General features: G+C 34.1%; 1 protein-coding gene across 1 annotated transcript; it reads left to right on the plus strand.

The window, feature by feature from the left end:
• Positions 1–9,509: 9,509 nt before the first annotated feature.
• LOC18437486 (uncharacterized) lies at positions 9,510–17,202 on the plus strand. Its single transcript, XM_088854942.1, has 4 exons — positions 9,510–9,564; positions 9,667–10,260; positions 10,903–11,431; positions 16,835–17,202. The coding sequence occupies exons 2-4, from the start codon at positions 9,962–9,964 to the stop codon at positions 16,985–16,987; spliced, it is 981 nt and encodes a 326-aa protein (XP_088711068.1). The 5' UTR covers positions 9,510–9,564; positions 9,667–9,961; the 3' UTR covers positions 16,988–17,202.
• The last annotated feature ends 2,564 nt before the right edge of the window (positions 17,203–19,766 follow it).

Consider the following 19,766-nt stretch of genomic DNA (forward strand, 5'->3'; position numbering starts at 1 on the left):
ATATATATATATATATATATATATATATATATATATATATATATATATATATATATATATATATATATATATATATATATATATATATATATATATATATTAACAAATTTATGGGTGCAGTTTGTATAGAGCCAAGGCTCTAAACAATCAAAGTAAAGCTCACATTCAAATAATGTAGAAAAATATGGTTTCAATATTGGAAATCTTTGCGATATCCTTAAAATATATTTTCATATCTAATTATAAAATTTAAAGCTTAAAAAATAGTGTAGATCGAGCAAATCTATGAAAACATGGAAATCTTGAAAATTAATGGTAAAAAAAATGCATTACAATATGCACTATTTCACAAACGTGGAATCTAACTTTTTTTCATGTCCGTGCATCTTGATGTCGAGATGATCAATTTGAGGATATTCAAACTTCAAATCAACCTCTTCTAGTGAAATTTTTGAGGTGCTCTCTAAAGTGATTGTTTAGAGCCTCGGCTGTATATAAACTTTTTCCAAATTTTCTATCTATAATACATCTAAAAACACGAGTTTTCTTTAAAACTCGTGTATGCAAAGAGTATTGTTTCCCAAGTTCGACAAGGTTCGACGTAAGGTGAATCTAATAGTTTAAAAAAAGGATCGGTGCACCGGGTCGGGCACCCCAAAAACCCATCCGGATCGGTGAATCGACGATTCGGATATAGAATCGGTCGAATCGGTCGGATTCAACCTTAAAAACAATCCAAAAAAATTATGAAAATTCATTATAAATGTTGTTTTTTAGGAATCCAATAATAAATGGGGGAACTCCAAAAAGAAATAGGGGTACTCCATTAAGAACTTCTATTTTTTTGCATCGTTTTGCGAATATCTTTCCTTGTATGAACTACTGTTAATCATTAAATTTATATCACATAAAAGGAGAAGCATAAAATTATCATGGATAAAGTATATCATCATATATTGACTACAATAAAGCATACAATTAGTAGAATATGACCTAATACCAAAATGAAAGACGATGTTGTTCTTCATCTTGATCACGTTGGTGTATGATTGAATTCGTGTGATAATTCATTAACTCGATCTAGGAACGAATCATCCAAATTAGTGGGCACCTGACTATGCCCAAATTCTTAAGTGTTCGTGTTTTATTGCGTTCCTAATCCAAAATCCCTAAAATTTATCCATCCTTCATGCTCACCTACACTGTCGTGCTCGCCCCTACCCTCTTGCTGTTGGGATAGGGTGGCCTCAAAATCATCATATTTCTCATTTTCCCTTATACCCCCTTCTCACTCTCCCTCATTAGGTGCAATGCCACTGACATCTTCGACGAAATGTGAATATGTTGGCGAGTCTCATCACCTTCTTCATGATCTTTCTCATCGAGAACCTCAAGGAGCCCTCTCTTATGCAACATTGGCTCATCTTTCTCTACTACCCATTGTTTTGTTGTGTCAGTGACAAATATTATATCCAAGTTTATCGACCTGTAGTCTACAAGCTTCCTTCTTATTTATCACTCTCGGAGGTTTAAGTTGTAATGAACGTAGACTAGCTTATGAAGCATCTCGGAAACGAGTCGATTCTTCTTTGCAGTGTGCAACCATTGGAACATACTCCAGTAGTAGAACATGTCTGTGAGATCAACTTCATTGTTATCCTCCTTAGGTGAGGTGCATCGGTACCATATATCTCCCACCATTCAGCTGGATTAAAATATAAAAAGCATTGTAAGGGCAAGAACAATTCATACGATTAAATTTATAAAAGAACAAAATATTAGTTAGGGGTTAACTTGGATCCATCTTCGTTCGAGAATTCTTGGCAAGTCTAGTTCCGAAAGATCCTACAACATCCTTATACATAGAAAGCTAAAGCAAAATATTTCGTTTTAGTGCATTAGTTATTCCACACAAATATAACAACTCAATGAAGCTCTTACCCAAATATTAAATCTTACCTCATGTATTGCCGCTACCTGGTTTCGATGACTTCTCTCCAGCCTGGTAATAATGTATTTGACCCCTTCAATAATTTTGTGTGGATGTTCAGGTGTCAAATAGAAAAACTTTGATTTAAAGTAGTAACCTATAAAATATATAGATAAAGAAATGTCATTTAAATGCACATTAAAAAAATATTTTGAAATTAAACATTATAAAGATATAAATATATATGTACCTACATAATGAATTAGGCAGCTCAATTTAGTGCCCCACATTATTTATATAATCTTAATCACTTTACTAGCAAAACAACACTTCTTCCTAATAGCTGATTTAGCCATCTCGATACCTTCGTAAAGGATGCCCATGGTAGCGTTCTTGTCAGCATCCATCAATCTTAACACCGTGACCAAATAGGCAATGGCCTCTACGATACTAGAACATCGAGACCAGAACCTCCTATATGTGACTATGCCCTCCACTTTTGGCCCTTTTTCAGACTTCGAGAGGTGGTCGTTTGACCACTCTTCGCTGGTAAACAATATCTTCAATGCAACTTTTGATTCTCGAATGGAGGTCACAACCAAATAATCTGTTGCAAAGCGAGTTATGGCAGACCTGTTTATCTTTTGTTTCTTAGATTGTTCTATGAATAAAATAAGATTTCAGAGTAGTTATATATAAATATTGACACGAACATCGCTGCCTCTAGAGTCTCATTCACAATTTTGATATCGCTGATCACCTCTAACATGAGATCGATGTTGTGTGCAGCACACGGGGTCCATACTAGGTGCTTCCTCTTATCCATCAACTCACGGCCCGCAGAAATACAAACACTCGCATTGGCTGTAATAAACTAGACACATGTTTATCTCCCACCTCCTCCACTATCTGGTTATATAGTCATACCAAGAAGTTTTGTTTCCCTAAGGCGTCTTTGCTAGACAATAAGGTTGTACCTTTTGGGTAATAGGCTAAGAAGTTAAGATATTCCTTCTTGCTAACTTTATTCAACCAACCATCACTCATGAGTGCAATGCCTGTTCTTGGCCACTTGTTTATATTCTTCAATCCACTCATTAACTTCTTTCACTTTTTTATCCAAGATCGACTCACTAAGCTCATATGCAGTCGGGGGTTTTACCCTGGGCCCAGCTCTTTGGATTGTGTTGATTATAGCTAGGAAATATGGGTTATTGGCTGCATCAAAGGGGATCTTTTTATCATATAACTATTTACCAACATATATGCCCAACATGTTACTTGTACCTTTCACCATGCCTTTGAGGGTCATCTGTTGTGACTTGGGCTTTGAGAGAAATGGGTCTATGCGACCATGACTTGCAATACTAGTGCTCTTAGATAAGCCATGAACAATTCTCTCAACGTCCGGTGCCTCTGAATACATATTGCCACCAACCCTTCCATACATATTCGAGTTGAGCCTGCTATACATGCTTGAGCTAAGCCTACCATATATGCTCAGGCGAGCCAGCCATGCATGCTTGAGCTGGGCCCATCATGCATGTTTGGGTTGGGTTTGCCATGCATACCCATGCCATAACCACCAGGCATTCCGAACCCGCTTTTCCTCTGGTACGTTTCGTACAAACTCAATCTTGTAGCCATTTTCAAGTCATGATTATATTGCTCTTCTGGATCAATCCCACTCGATGGCGTATATAAGCCAACTATCTCCTCATCCATCATCTGTTTTGCAACCTTTTTACCCTTGGTAGCTTTGAGAATGACAGTCATATATTTTCTTATATTGCTAGGGACATAATTGCATGCAGAAACATCTCCCTTAACCCCTGCCAAGTGTTGCTTAAACCTATATACCCCACTACTAATCACTTTTGACATTAATTACAAATAATTATATATTTTTTGTTGAGATCATGTCTGACCCATGCTGCCATGCAAGGTTTTCTCTAGAATTTGCCATGGTTCAATTGCTTTAAGATGTAAATGGTTAAAAATTAACCTCACAATTTAATATAAGAAATAATCAGCATGTGTAGTGATAATGTGTAGGGGTAATTAATGAAGTTATATTTATTGTTCATGCAAAACACTTCTACTGGTAAAAATATTTTAGTTCCTAATGGCAAAAATATTTTATTTATACAATATTATAGATAAAAATAGTATGTATCAGCCAAACCTAGAATTAAGAAAAAAAAAATCACAATGATATAATATCAATAAAAAATATATTTACAATGATATAGTCATTCATAATGCCACTACATGTAGACTCGCCATATATCTTTATCTTGACAAGCATGAATGACTTCCTACTGGCAAAAATATTTTATTTATGCAACATTATAGATAAATTTACAATGATATAGTATCAATAAAAAAATATTTACTATGATATAGTCATTCACAATGCCACTACATATAGACTCGTCGCAAATCTTCATTTTGACAAGCATGAATTAGTTCCAACTGGGAAAAAAATTTATTTACGCAACATTATAGATAAAAATATTATGTATAAGCCAAACTTAAAATCAAGAAAAAAAATACGTACAATGATATAGTATCAATAAAAAAAAAAAAATACAATGATATGGTCATTCACAATGCCACTACATGTAGATTCGTAACAAATATTCATTTTGAAAAGCATGAATTAGTTCCTACTGGCAAATTTTTTTTATTTATGCAACATTATAGACAAAAAGAGTACGTATAAGCCAAACTTAGAATCAAGAAAAACAAATTTACAATGATATAGTATTAACAATTTTTTATTTTTTTACAATGATATAGTCATTCACAATGCCACTACAAGTAGACTTGCAACAAAATAATATTTACAATGATATAGTCATTCACAATGCCACTACATGTATCAGGATAATATAATTATAAAAGATGTATCAAGAACATACATACATTTTATATATCAACAAAAATTTTATTGCATTAAAAATTTAACAAAAAAATTGGAAAATACAAGTTAATTTATCACGATAATCAAAACTTGGTCATGATTTTTCAAAAAAAATTGAAAAACACCAACAATCACAAATTTTCAAACAATTGATCACCAAATTTTGGTTAATCACGCAAATAACACCATTAATCGTCTGAATAACGTTGTTATCCTCAAAACCCCTCTAAAATCATTCAAAATAATGCCCTAATTCGGCTGAAAATTTCCATTTGGCGGATTTTTTAACTCTTTTTCTAAAAAAGCAGCCACAACTCCATTTCTTAAAAAATCGAGCAATAAAAAATAGTTAATCCCACAAATTACACCCAAAATCATATGGAGAACAACATTACTTTCAAAAACCCTCTAAAATAATTCATAAGGGTGATTTTCTTTGTCTAAAATTTATAGTTTGGTAGGGAAAAAAAAAAAAACCTAACTGTTCTTGAGAAAGCCATGACTCAAAATAAAAAATCCACCACAAATCGATAAAAAAGGAGAAAATAGGCTACAATTTATGGTCAATAACATTATAAAGAACTAAAACCCTATGATATAAAGAAAATATTTGCTAAAAATCGATTGGAATCAATTAAATCATGGAAAAAAATACGAAGCACTTCCCTGTTCTTTGAAACCGTGACTTCAAATCCAAAATTGACTTGTAATTGACTTAAAAACTGTGATTTCATTTGTAATCGATGAAATGGCGGAAAACCTAAACACGTCATGTGTTCTTCACAAAACCATGAATTTTTTATTTAAATTCGAACTTTGAGGTCAATTATAATGCTCAATAAGGCTGTAAAGTTAGATCCAAATCTGTAAGATTTGATTTTGTTCCAATAATTGATCAAAACAATCCAAAACATGATGATTTTTTATGTTTTATACTATTCATCGAGTCTTGAACAATGAATCGGGCGGTTCACTGTAGAGAATCGCCGTTTATTCTCTAGAACCGGGCAATACAATGTTTTTCAATGGAATCGACACGGGGTGACCGATTCCCATGTCGAATTGCCCGAGTCCATTATGACTCGGCGATTTTTAAATCACTAGTTGAATCGAAAGCATAGTGTTGGTGATTTAATGGGTCTACAAAATTATGTTGAGCTTGCAAATATTGCGCAAAGATTCTGATATAGAAATCTTTTATAAGGTTATTTTCTTGAAAATCAAGGAAAATTATTACAATATTTATAATTTTTAAGAAAATTGTTTCCCGGACGGGACCGGATTTCTACAATATGCAGTCCGGAGCTATAAAGCATCCATCTTTAAGATGGATGCAAATAGGTGGTCCATCTAAAAAAAATGGTAACTATCGATCCAAATGTTTTTTTAATATAATAATTATTTCTAGTTTTCAAATTTTTTTTTGCCCATATTCGTGATCTCCATGTCACATATTATATATTTTTTAAAAAATTAGGACCAAATTATATTTAAAAAATATATTCATTGCCAAGCCACATTTCTACAATATGCGGTAGAGATCTGTCCTAATTTTTAAAGATAAAAAGATAAAAATATTTAAAGGAAAATTTTTTCATGCGGGCTAGACCGCATGACTACATATGCGATCCAAAAAGTGTAAAGCATCTATCTCAAAGATGGATGCAAGTAGGTATTCCATCCAAAAACAATGAAAGCTAATGGTCCAAATATTTTCTTACTAGAACTATTATTTATAGTTTTTAAAGTTTACTTATTTTTTCACATTCATGATCTCTATGTTAGACATTACATGTCCTATAAAATTAACTTCAAAAATCCATCTAAAAAATAGATTTATTTATAGGCCCGCATTTCTACATATGCCGGCTTGGCTGCATAGAAACTTGGTTAATATCCTGTTTCTATGGGGCCAAGTCTACATATGTAGAAATGCGGTCCTCTTAATAAAGCTATTTTTGAGATGGATTTTAGGACTTAATTTTTAGGGCAAGCTTTATATGCTTCCCCTACAGCATAAAACTTATATACTTTCCCTTATCCAATCGTCCATTCTAAATGGAGGGTTAAGATTGCCCCAATCACAATGTCTTGTGTCTATACTATTTTATTTTTAATTTTTTTTTCTATTAACAATTTTAACACCAAATTTTGGACGTCTAATCCTCTATTAAACTCGCACTAGAAAAATAATATAAAAACAATATTTCCCATAAAATAAAATGACCAAAATTCCTTTGAAAATTTCAAGGGGTATTTTGGTCATTATATTTTATAGAAAAATTATTTTAATATTTTTTATAGGTGCGGCCTAATGAGAAGATTGCACGTACTAATTTCATATTCATACAATTTGTATAAAAAAAACTAAAACTAAAATAATTTGAGAAGTAGGATCTAAGATCAGACAATGAGTGACTCTCTTTATCAAAATTGGACGGTTGGATGGTAGAGGAAGCATAGATCTTCGATGGTGTAGAGGAAGTATAGAAACCTTTCCTCAATTTTTAAGGAAATGTAATATCTAGAGATTATGAATATGAATAAATAAATAAGTTTTAAAAACAAAAAATAATAAGTCTAGTGAGAACACATTTGAACCAGTGGTTTAAAAAAACGGATCAGTGCCTCAGATCGGATACCCCAAAAACCCATCCGGATAGAGAATCAGCCGAATCGGTCAGATTAAACCTTAAAAAAATCCAAAAGACTTATTAAAATTTATTATAAATGTTGTTTTTTATGAACCCAATAAGAAATACGGGTATTACATTATTAACTTTCATTTATTTTTTATAAATTTACGAATATTGAGATGTTTTTTCCCAGTAAAAACTTATGTTAATCATTAAACTTGTATCACATAAAAAAAAACCATAGACTAATCATGGATAAAGTATATAGTCATACATAGATTACAATAAATAATGGATTAAATCGATGAAAAAATTGCCATTAAAATCTCGAATTGGCGGAAAACCCTAATCCCCTAAAAAAAAACCCAAATTATTACAACCTAACTAATTATAAACCAAAATTATTGCAACCTCGCTAACTACAATATTATATACTAAAATTGAAATTATTGGTTTATATTTTATAATTATTTTATTATATAAATATAAACAAATTCAAAATATCTTATACTATCATTTAATTTAAAATGTATTATTGACAATAGTAAGAAGAATAGTACATTACATGATTTATAAATCCAAATAAATTAATAAAATAAATAAATATTTGGTTATCAATGTAGAAATTATTAGAATGTGTATCAATTTTTGAAATAATACTTTAATTTTTCAAAATTTTAATTTTTTAGATTTCTAGAATAAATTTAGTAGAAGAGATTGTTAGCAGAAACAGAGAGATATTTCAAATGGTCTCATTGTATGCACCCTATCTTAAAATTAATATTCATAAATTTATGTTAAAGATTACCATATTATAAAAATAAAAATTATAATTAGAACAGTTTTTCCTAGTTTGTATTAAAAAATACTTGTTGTATTAAAAAATACCTTTTATTTTTTTGACAAGAAATACTTGTTGTATTACCTTTTATTTATTTTTTGACAAGAAAAAAAAAAGAAGATGTTGTATTACCTTTTTTTTTGCTTGTTGTATTACTTTTTATTTTTTTACAAGAAAATAAAAAAAATGATGCTGCGAAAGTACCTTTTATTTTATTTTATTTTTTTGATTACATTATTTTATTTTTTTTATTTTTTTTGAAGACAAAAGTAAAACATATATATATTTTTTATTTTTTTGATGATATTATTTTCTTCTTTTTATTTGTTTTTTTTTGTATGATATATTTTTTTCTTTTTTTAAAGATAAAAATAAAATCACAAAATAGCATCGAGCTTGAAACTTCCCTATAAGAAATGTAATTGAAAACCACGATAGCCAATCGCTCAATGTTAAATACCTTTATACAATAATAATTTATATTAAATAACATTTCAATGTTACATCACTTGCCTCAAATTTCACATCGAAAGAATCAAACATACTTTAATAAGTACCTATTCAATAGCTTTACCATGAGCTTGATCGAGAGAAGTGGTATACCTGCATGAAACCTTTTTAAATCAAATTACCAAAATATCTTACCTATGAAGTCATTTAGAATAACGATTTATGCCAGCCGAACCGACTTATGACGTCATATCCGCTTAAAATCACGGTTTAAAACGAGTGATTTACTATTCAATATCTTATTTATTTACTATTCAATATCTTTATCTATTTTTGAGGTACATCCGTAGTTCCCGATTTATAATGAACGATTTACTATTCAATATTTTATCCATTTACTATTCAATATTTTTATCCATTTTCGATTTATAACGAACAATTTAATATTCAATATCTTAACCATGTACTATTCAATATCTTTATCCATTTTTGCAGTGCTTCTATCTTATCCGTGAGAGGGAAAGTGAATACATCATTTATCTTATAAATGAAAAGGTTGCATCCTTATATAAACTTTTTCCTTGTTTTATTCTTATCCTTCCTCTTCCGGTCTTCGTTGTCGTTGTGAGGGCTTCGGACTGCCAGGACTTTCTCTCTCAGCTGTTGCATCCTTATTATAAACTTTTTCCTTCTTTTATTCTTTTCCTTCCTCTTTCGGTCTTCGTTGTCGGGGCTTCGGATCGACTTTCTCTCTCACATTTCTAACTGCTTCATACCTCAGGTTCGTTCTAGGGTTTCTCACATTTCTAACTGCTTCAGACCTCAGTTTTGTTGTGAAGGCTTCATCCCCACTTTTTATGGCTACTCATCAAATTCTGGTCAGGTTATTGGACGGCCAAACCAGATGTATCCAGATCGAAAACCCTAGAATCACTGGTTCATCCCTCAAGAATCTAATCAGAGAGAGAACTGGTATCCCTGTTCCCTTTCAAAGGTTGGTGGCTGGAGCCCTAGAAATCTCTGAAACTAGCTTGCTTTCATCGATCAATGGCCTGTTCCCTTCTTGTACCCTCCTCTTGAGATTGAGAGGTGGAAAGGGAGGTTTCGGATCTCTTTTGAGAGGGGCTGCCACCAAGGCTGGCCAAAAGAAGACCAACAATTTTGACGCCTGCCGTGATATGAGTGGAAGGAGGCTTCGTCATGTGAATGCAGAGAAAAAACTTGAGGAATGGAAGGCTGAAGAAGAGGAGAGGAGGCTTGAGAAAGTTGCAGAGGAGTTCTTGAAGAAGCAGTCGAATAGTTTGAAGAAGAAGAATGGGAAGGATGTGGATAATTATCTGGAGAAGTATAGGGAGGAAACTGCAAAGTCTATGGAAGAAGTAGATGAGGCTGTTAAGGCGTCGATTGATTTATGCAAGGGGGGAAAGCGTAAGGTTTTGCATGAACTAGAAGCAGGATCAAAAAAGCTAAAGCTCTGGTAAGATTTTGGAAACCCTACTTTCAGATTTACCATTGTTGATTTTTGCAGAATTACTCCCCCTTCTCGCTAAATTCTGTCTTGATTTAATTTTTCTTGTCCTGCTTTTATTTTTAATAAAGGCTTCTTCTAACAATCACACTTGGGGTTCAGTTATGTAGATATTATACATTGAGGACATGGTTTCTATGAGTCCATGTAGAAATGAGTCACTTCTTAAAAAATCTATTTTTGAGATGGATTTTTTGACCTAATTTTTAAGGACATGAGATCATGGATATGAATAAATAAATAAATTTTAAAAATTAAAAATAATAATTCTATGTAGAAAACATTTGGACGATACTTTATACCTCGGGACCATAAATATAGAAATGCTATCCCCTATGCATGAAACAATTTTCCACACATTAAACAACGTAGAGACTGAATTTTTCCCCACACATTCACACCTTAAACTTAGAGGGTGATGCACAAAAATTATTTGGGCCTGACCATGTCAAATGTTCAAAAATTATTTGATTCTGACCATGTCAAATGTTCAAAAATTGTTTGGTTTTGACCATGTCAAATGTTTACTATATGTCAAATGTTCAAAAATTATTTGGTTCTGACCATGTCAAATGTTTACTATGATCATAGGATGCTTGAAGAAGAGGAAGAAGATGATGACGAGGATGACATGGATGGGAAGTCTGTAGTCGTTGATGAAGGATGTTCTACTCAAAGAGAGGCTTTCAATAAGGAAGAGTGTGCGAGTCACGATATTTCAGTTAGTGGAATGCGTTCAACCAGTGGTGCTTCTTGCTCATCATCCTATCGGTCCCTGAAGAATGACTCCTCGGATAGTGATTTGACAGAGAATGATTCACTCAATTCTCTTGAGGTTATATCTGAAGAGACAGAAGAAAACTCTGCCAAGGGTATTGATGAATGTCATGAGCTTAGTCTTTCAGGTAGTGTTGTTGCTGAGGGCTGTTTGGTTGGGGAAATTAATGCTCACAGGGAAGATAAATTTGAAGAAGCTTTGGAAGGAAATAAGGAAAATGCTTGTGATTTTGAAGAAGCCTTGGAAGGAAATAAGGAAAATGTTTGTAATGGGAGCACGAGTGCTCGTGGTTCAGAGATGCCTCTGAACTTTGACAATTTCAATGCACCTCCAGATATTGAGGTATGGATTCATAAGGAGCAGTCTATTTCATATGTTCTTTGACTTCTTATTGTGTGTCAATTTATTTTGTTGTATGAATTCCAGTCCCCCCAAATGTGCCAATCTGAGATATGACATCTTTTTGAATTCTAATTCCAGTCCCCCCAAATGTGCCAATCTGAGAAATGACATCTTTTTGAATTCTTATGTTGGTATTTAGTAGTTACATCCTAATTTTTATTCTAATATTGGTTGTTATTTTAGATCTCTTCTTATGGGGATCTTATCTTGACAGTTGGAGGACTATTATTTCTAAATCAGGATATATAGAACACAATGTGTGCGGGTGCGTGCGCGCTTGTGTGCATACATGTGTGTCTGTGTGCGTGCCTGCAGTTATGCGTTTCTCTGTACAACCCATAGTTGTTGGAAACGATTCTGAATTCATTTTAGGCAATTGTGATCGGCTAGAAGATTCTTATTTTTGGAATCAACATCTATACAAGAGGAATCGTGGAAACGAGATTTCTATTTTATAGGAATCGAAAATCGACCAAAATAGGTTCGACCAAAACATAGATGGAATTGAGATTCCTAGCTCTTTGGAATCGAGTTTCCGACCTATTTGGAATCGACTAATATGGAGTCGAGATTTTGTCATTTATGGAATTGAGATTCTGAACCCCATGTCTACTTGATGCATGATTTTAAGGGGTTACAAATCTCGATCACGAGATGGATCAAAACTCAAATCCAAATGGCTATGAAACTCAATTCCATATTGGGTCGAATCACGATTCCAAACTGGTATGATTCTTGATTCGAAATGCTTAGGAATCTCGATTCCAAACTGGTATCATGGATAGAGGCTTCTTAGTTCAAGTAGAGAAAATGCATTGGGACTGATTTGATTTTTAAAGGTTATATCACAGATCTATAACCGTTCGTAGTAGTTTTGTCACTTGCTTTGAGTAGTTTGCATTTTTATGCATTATCTTTTGGTTTCCATACAAGTCTTTAAATTAAAGGTGATCATATGTAATGGTTTTGTTGCAAAGTGGGGACCTGTTTCATGTTTTATGTGGTAAACATAAGTTTATTATTCATTGGGCAACTACGACTCTTGTCTGTGGCTGCATGATTTATTATAAAGATATTCATGCAACGAAAGAGGGGCAAGGGGTGCGTGCATGTGCTCATGCTAGTTGGATAATTTATAGTTTTTATTTGGAGTGTGTTTTCGAATTTTAGACTTTCTAAGAGATTTTTCTGAGGTTTGTTGGGTATATGTGTATACTACAGTGGTACATGGATTTCTCACCATATATACACTTGCTCTTGTAGCTGACTGAATTTTGAAGAAGTTGTGTAAACCAATTTTCCATATGTTTTGGTGATAAAGGTGTGCTATTTGGGGCAATCAGCAAAGGTGTTCTCCCATGATGTAAGCTGGTTCTGTTTATGATGTCAAGGAGTTATTATGAGAAAAAAGAACCAGGGAGGTATTTTTCTTTTGAGTAGTTCAGTTGTAGGATGTTAACTGGGGATGTAGTGGTGCAGCCTTTTGGTGAAACAAATTTAAATAGTGGCTTCTAATCTGTTGCTCTCAGTGGGAAATAGTTATTTGGGATGAATTTCCCAAAGCAAGTCCAACATTTCTTCATTTCATTTAGTTTATTGTTCTCCATGTTTTAGCAAAAGCCTCTAGGGAAGAGTTAAATTTAGGAGTTATGAATTCCAACTGTTATTGTCTCATTTGGGAGGTAAAGAGGTGCTTCCAGTTAGACAGGTTAGGGATTGTTATGTGCTTCACACTGCTAGTTGTGGATGTGAAGGTGAAGATGGAGATTTACAGTTGGATTATGGTCGGGGTGTACTAAATGTGTGTGAAACACTTCCTGGGTATATGTATGGTCTTGTTTTTATAAGAAGACTGTCTCAAAGGGGCTGTTTCGAGATTCCTTATAAGGTTGATTGATGGGCCTTTTTATTTTCGAGGATGTAATTGAAAAGGGGATTGCACTTGTTCAGTGCATTGAGGTTGTCAAGAGGTTGTTTATCCTCTATTTTAAGCAATGGTTGCTTGGTTAGAAAATAAATCAAGACGGTTTTCATTCATTAATACACTGCTTTTTGGTTGAGCTATGAATCTCTTCTGTTTTTATTTTATTTTTTTGGAAATTGATGTATTATTAATATTTTGAACGAGGATACATTATTAACACTAGTACAGGAAAAAAGAGAAAATATGAATACACGATTGTCTACTGTAGTGTAATTGAAACAATTTCAATAAAAGGCAGATGCACCCTGGGAGCTAAGAGATGCAAATGCCTAATCTTTGTAAGGCCCATTGGGATATATACATGAAACGGAGGCAAAAGCAAATGCCCTGTCTACTGGTCTCAAATTGTGTGCCGCTTTGGGGGTCCTTTGCTGGGGTAAGGTAACTCAAAAAACATATCTCATGGGCAATCTGGCCGTCCATTGGTGTAATCTTTCCCTAAATCTTAACAGAAGTGAAAGGATATCATGTCTGTCAATCATGTTAATCATGTTTGGAGAGTAGCAAATGGTAGAGCAGATGGATTAGCAAGGAGGGAACCCTATCTAATTTGCACATGATACATCATGAAGAGCATAGAGATTCATAATGTCTACAGAAGTGAAAGGATAACGTGTCTGTCAATCATGTTTGGAGAGAAGCAAATGGTCGAGCAGATGGATTAGCAAGGAGGGAACCCTATCAAATTTGCGGATGATACATCATGAAGAGCATAGAGATTCATAATGTGTACAGAAGTGAGGAATATCGTGTCTGTCAATCATGTTTGGAGAGTAGCAAATGGTCTAGATGGATTAGCAAGGAGGGAACCCTATCAAATTTGCGCATGATACATCAAGAAGAGCATAGCGATTCATAATGTTTATAATTTTTTGTGTAGTTTTATGCGTTACTCGTTCAGACACTCTTTGTTGAAGTGACATTTACAGTTAAACAATCAGAACGAAAAAAAATAAAATCAAATGCACGTGTTATGGACTTCTTAACTAGAGTGATATGGAGTTTTAACTAGAGTGATATGGAGTTCTGAACTTCATTTTCCATGTCAATGTTAAAAAGGACAGGTGAGGCCGCCCAGGTGGTCGGGGATCCCAACTGCCTGGGCGTCTACTGTGTAAACAAAAAGAGGGGGGGGGGGGGGCTCAGGGTTTTTTTTATAAATTAATAATTTTTTTTAGGTAGTTATAAATCTATGATTTTGCATTATAAATTATATAGACATAGCCATACATAGTTATATTTTCCAAACATAGCCATAAATATAGCCAAATATAGCCATAAATATACTACAATCACAAAAAATAGCAACCTAAAAAAAAAGAACCCCACTTATGATGCATAACATAACACAAGGTAAAGCCAACTAATCTCTCTGGTTCGAGAAAACTCCACTCATTCTCTCTGGTCCGAGAAAACTCGTCCTCAAGTTTTGAAGTGTGCTAAGATGAATTGAGCATCAAAACCACCTTCTTCAACCTTCTTCTTCTTGGTTTGCTCAAGGATTATAGGTGGTAAAAAGAATTTCTCAAGAGACGGATCCTGATATGCATATCGAGGAATCAATGCAAATTTATTAATTGTGACTATCCTTGAGCTCTTATTGAAAATCGTATAGAAACTTCAAATCCAATTTTCTGGTCTTTAAAAGTTTTCTCGACATCTATTTCATTACTCTTTGAAATTAGGGCCACAATTTGCAAATTTTGAGTCAAGCATGCTTCCATTGTACTACTCTGATTCTATTGCCCTAAATCTCCTAAATGTTCGTCCTCTTTGATATTCTTGAAATCTTCATCTTTTTCTTCTTCAAGGATCAATTCACCCGCCAAATTTTTGTCTTTACCATAGATAGGATATCCTGCAAGGTCCTGTACTTCATCTGCGTCAAAGATTGGTGGTGAATCCCAATCCACAACTTGCTGATTCTGGATGCAACTTGCATCAAAATCAATATTATCCTCCTTCAAATAGAAAATCCTAAAGCGATGTCGCCCATGTAGAGGTATTCTATTACTTTCATCTTCACTCGACTTTCTATGCGAAGCATGAAGGTAAAAAAGGTGGTACTCGAGTTTTTCTTCAAAATTAAGCTTCCGTTGATGCCATCGTGCATCAAACCTATCTATGTAGTTTTACATCTTACCAGTCCGTTACCACTCAAACCCAAACTCTAATTCGCACCATTATCCATAAAAACCCTCAAGATTTTGATCTATCCTCAATAAATTCCTCTTTGTTTAGGGCACGTTGTTGATGGCCTTGCTTGTGCAGCCATACTTTTGTAACTCTCTTTATCAAGTTGTTGATTTCCTCGTGTAGTTGGATCAGATCGGCATCCCTACGGCTAAGACCGCCACGACCGACCATCGCAATCTCTAACTGTCTTTGAACCATATGCTCTGATACCATTTGATGCAGAAAGGAAAGGTGGAAAATTAAATCCACCATTTTCCTAAACTTTAAACAAGTAAAATCAACCATATCGGAGAAAGAACATTGCTTTATTGGAGAAGAATTTTCTTCTTTCATAAAATAAATTCCATTCCAATAACATAAGTCTTCCAAACTTTGACATCCAATCCTTTATAAGTATATGAAACCCAAAAATTAACTTGAGACGTAAGTAAACATTTAGGACTTTGAAATACCCCTAATAATACTAAAATTCCAGAAATATCCCTATGCATAACCATGTGCAGTACATGAACAACAACCATGAGCAGTACATGAACAATATCCTTAAACAGTAAAATAAAAACTTAAAAATATAAAAAACTCTAGAGTTACTAGGAAAAAACCCCAAAAATAGTCCTAAGACTAAGATTAATGTATGCATATCTTGAAATTAAACAAAAATTGAAATTGAAAAGGAGAATAATTCTGTCCCGCATAAGATAATGTGGATGATCTATAAAAGAGGAATGATTGGACACTAGAGAGTGTTTTTAAGGGTTCTGCGTCAGGGTGAGGGCTGTTACTAGACATGTAGACTTTGGCTAATGTCTTGTACTTCCTTAAGGTTTTCAGCAGGTGATCCATGTGGATGGTGCTGGTCTTCACCTTTTTGTCATGGCAGTTGACAGCCCTCTGTTATGGTATACTATTAATATACCCACTCGATATGGTAGGCTGACCCTATTTTATGATTTTGGCAGGACCTTAGGATATTGGGCTTTTTTATGTGGAAATTTGATTGGAGGTTAATATGCAGTTAATGAATGTAGCACATGTTTTTTTGCCCAAAATATAGAAAAAAATTCAGCATTATTTTCGGTCTTGCATGTTCGAACTTTGTGTTTGAAAATTTTGGGTTCTCAGCTTTATACAAAGAAACTGACGTGTGGTGCATGTTATTTCAGGTATTAGGTCTGGAGAGGTTGAAATTGGAGTTGCAAGCGCGGGGTTTGAAATGTGGAGGTACCCTCCAGGAGAGAGCTGCGAGGCTATTTCTGCTAAAGACTACACCTTTTGACAAGTTGCCCAAGAAGTTGCTTGCTAAGCCTAAAGACTAAATCTTCTGTGCTTATTAATTAATTTTCCATCCTTTTGGTGAATCTTCTTGTATTTTTCTTACTTGCGCCCCTGTAGTTTTCTTACTCGACTAGCACATGCACATACTCATGTTGTTATATGCATATCTTTGTAGAAAACTCATGAGGTCTTACTGCTTTTGTAAACCAACTTTGTTATTGCAGCATTGACCCCAAGAAAGTGGTTTTGTGTATCACTAGACCGTGTAGAAGCCCCCCTTTTGTTTTTTTTCTTGCTGTATATGTTTTGGAAATCATGTCCTTGTTCTGTTATTCAAATTCCATCTCATTTGTTTTCTTTGTCTTTTGTTTCCTCCTGTGAATGATTACTTATCTCAATTTCATTAATTTGTGAACCATACAATTATATAGAAATATCAGTGGTCTGTACATTAATTCACAATAAAAACTGGTTGACAAGCACCCCGTTTGGCAAGGGCATCAGCCTTGGTATTACTTCCCTTATTGCAGTTACTGAATTCCTTGTCCCAATCTTGGGTGAGATGATTTCTAATTTGTTAAAAAACTGGACTCAAGCCTCCAAGGCACCATTGGCTCCTCTTTGCAATGACTTCCCTTTGGTGGGCTATTTAAGGCCTTTGAGGAAGAGCCTTAAATTCAACTTCATTAGCAATACAATTGCCAGCAGGGCCTCAGAATGACCCTGGAATTTGACTGCTGTTATCTCTAATCACACCCCTAACTTCTAACAAGCCAGGGTTCCTAGTGAGTTTCCATCAAAATTTGATGGGATTTTTCCTTGTGGTGGTGGTATCCACTGGTTAACTCGTTTTCTTGCTCAAGTTAATCAAATCCCAAGTTTTGTCAGTTATGTCATTCTTTTGACGAGCCCATTCTGCTGCTGTGCTTAAAATCACGCCTTTCAAATTTACTTGTTCCGTACTCTGGTCTGGCAAATGCCTCCGATTTTAAGTGTCAAAAGTACTGAAAACAGTAGAGATTTTATTAGGATGCAACTTATCGTTGAAACTGGCGGGGACATCCACTCTTCAAAGAGTTGCTGCACAGCATTTGTTGAATGGTTCACTGAAATCTAACTAGACTTGATACCCGATACCACAGGTTATTCACTGCTGGGCAGCTCAGGAAAAGGTGAGTGATTGCACTCCTTGTTCATCTTCTTCGACATTAAACATGGCAGAATCTACTCTCGTTTTCTCAAATTGCTTAGAGTTAGGAGCTTCATTTGGCATAGCAGTCGTCCAATGGCCTGAACCTTATGTAGGTCGGAGAGGGTGCAGGCCTTAGAAGCCGGAGGGTTGAAAATGTGGGCTCTGTCACCGAGTAATATTCTATATAGGGAGCCGATGGAAGAGTCACTTTGACATGTTAACAGTGCTTCAATGAAGCTGTTATTCAGCGTTCTATAGCGGCAATCAATTGACCAAACCTTTTGTCGTGCCCATGTAGAGGGACCATGGCTATTGGGTCACTGATTTTCTTACACACCTCTGGAAATTGATTGATAACACTGACTATTTCCAGGGCATTTGTTAAAACCATAAGGTTATTGTCCTCCCATCTCCAATCATTTTTCCTGCAGTACCTAATGAGCAGAGGTACGCAATGAGCTATTCCCTTAGAACATTTGAGTCCTTGAATTCGGGTTTTTTTAAGAAAATTTAAATATATATCTTTTATAGTTTCTGTTATTACGATTCTATCAAATAGTTTCCGTTATTACTACTGTGTTAAATTTTTTTAGGTAAAAACAGAAATTAAAAAAAAAGGTAAAAACAGAAATTAAAAAAAAAGAAAAAAGAAGAAGATGATTTTACCTTTTTTGTCTCAACAACCGTAAAATGTCTTCTCTCTTGTGGTGTAATTTCTCTACCTCTTTGAATTCATAATTATCCCATAAAATTAAAGAAGAACAACTGAGCCTCTAAATTTCTTAGAAAATTTTTAAGGATTATGAGAGTAGAAGATTAGAAGAAATCTTGTGGCGTACGCTCTTTCTATCTCTTTGAAGTCATGGTTATCCCATAAAATCAATGGGAAACAACTAGTTTGAGCCCCTAAATTCTTAAATTTAATAAAAATCTTAGGGATTATCAACTTACCCAAGGACCCTCGGTGAAAAAGGGAGTTTTTTTAAAAAAACTATTTTTACCCATGTAATGTAGAGAGAGGATACACAGACCCACAAGAGAAAAAAAAATTATGTTCTTGAATAACAAAATTTTAAATTTTCAAAAACTGAAATTGGCCCATTTTGGATTAAACAATCAAAAATATTTTAAATTCAATTGTTCAGTAACCAAAAAAATAAAGTCATCTTTTCTTTTTAAATTTCTGTTTTGACAAGAAAAAAAACGAACATGATAGTAATAACTTAACGGATTAGTAATTAGAGCTTTTTGTCATATGTCCACCAATTGAAACCCATATTTGCTCCTAAGGCTTGCCTCCGCGGCACATTCTCTTCATTAGTATCATTTAGTATCTTTTTTGATTTGTTTTGTGTTGTTATACCACGCCTTCTCAACGCCCCAGCCGTTTGATGTCATCATTCCTCCACTTGAAATCTCTCAAGTTGCTGGTTTGATGCGCAGGCAGTGTAGTGCTGGAAAATTCACTGCAATCATCGAGTGCATCTCCCAGGAAAGAACAAACATAATATTTATTTTTATATTTTCCCATCTTTCTCAAAAAATTTTGAGAATACCACCAGGTACAAATTGATTTTTTAAAATTTTAAAGAGTTAGTTAACTCTAGACAAACCGTATATTAAAACTC

Source organism: Amborella trichopoda, chromosome 1 (assembly GCF_054954075.1).
Source record: "Amborella trichopoda isolate Santa Cruz 75 chromosome 1, AtrichopodaSantaCruz75HAP2 v2.0, whole genome shotgun sequence".
NCBI classification, from domain to species: Eukaryota; Viridiplantae; Streptophyta; class Magnoliopsida; order Amborellales; family Amborellaceae; genus Amborella; species Amborella trichopoda.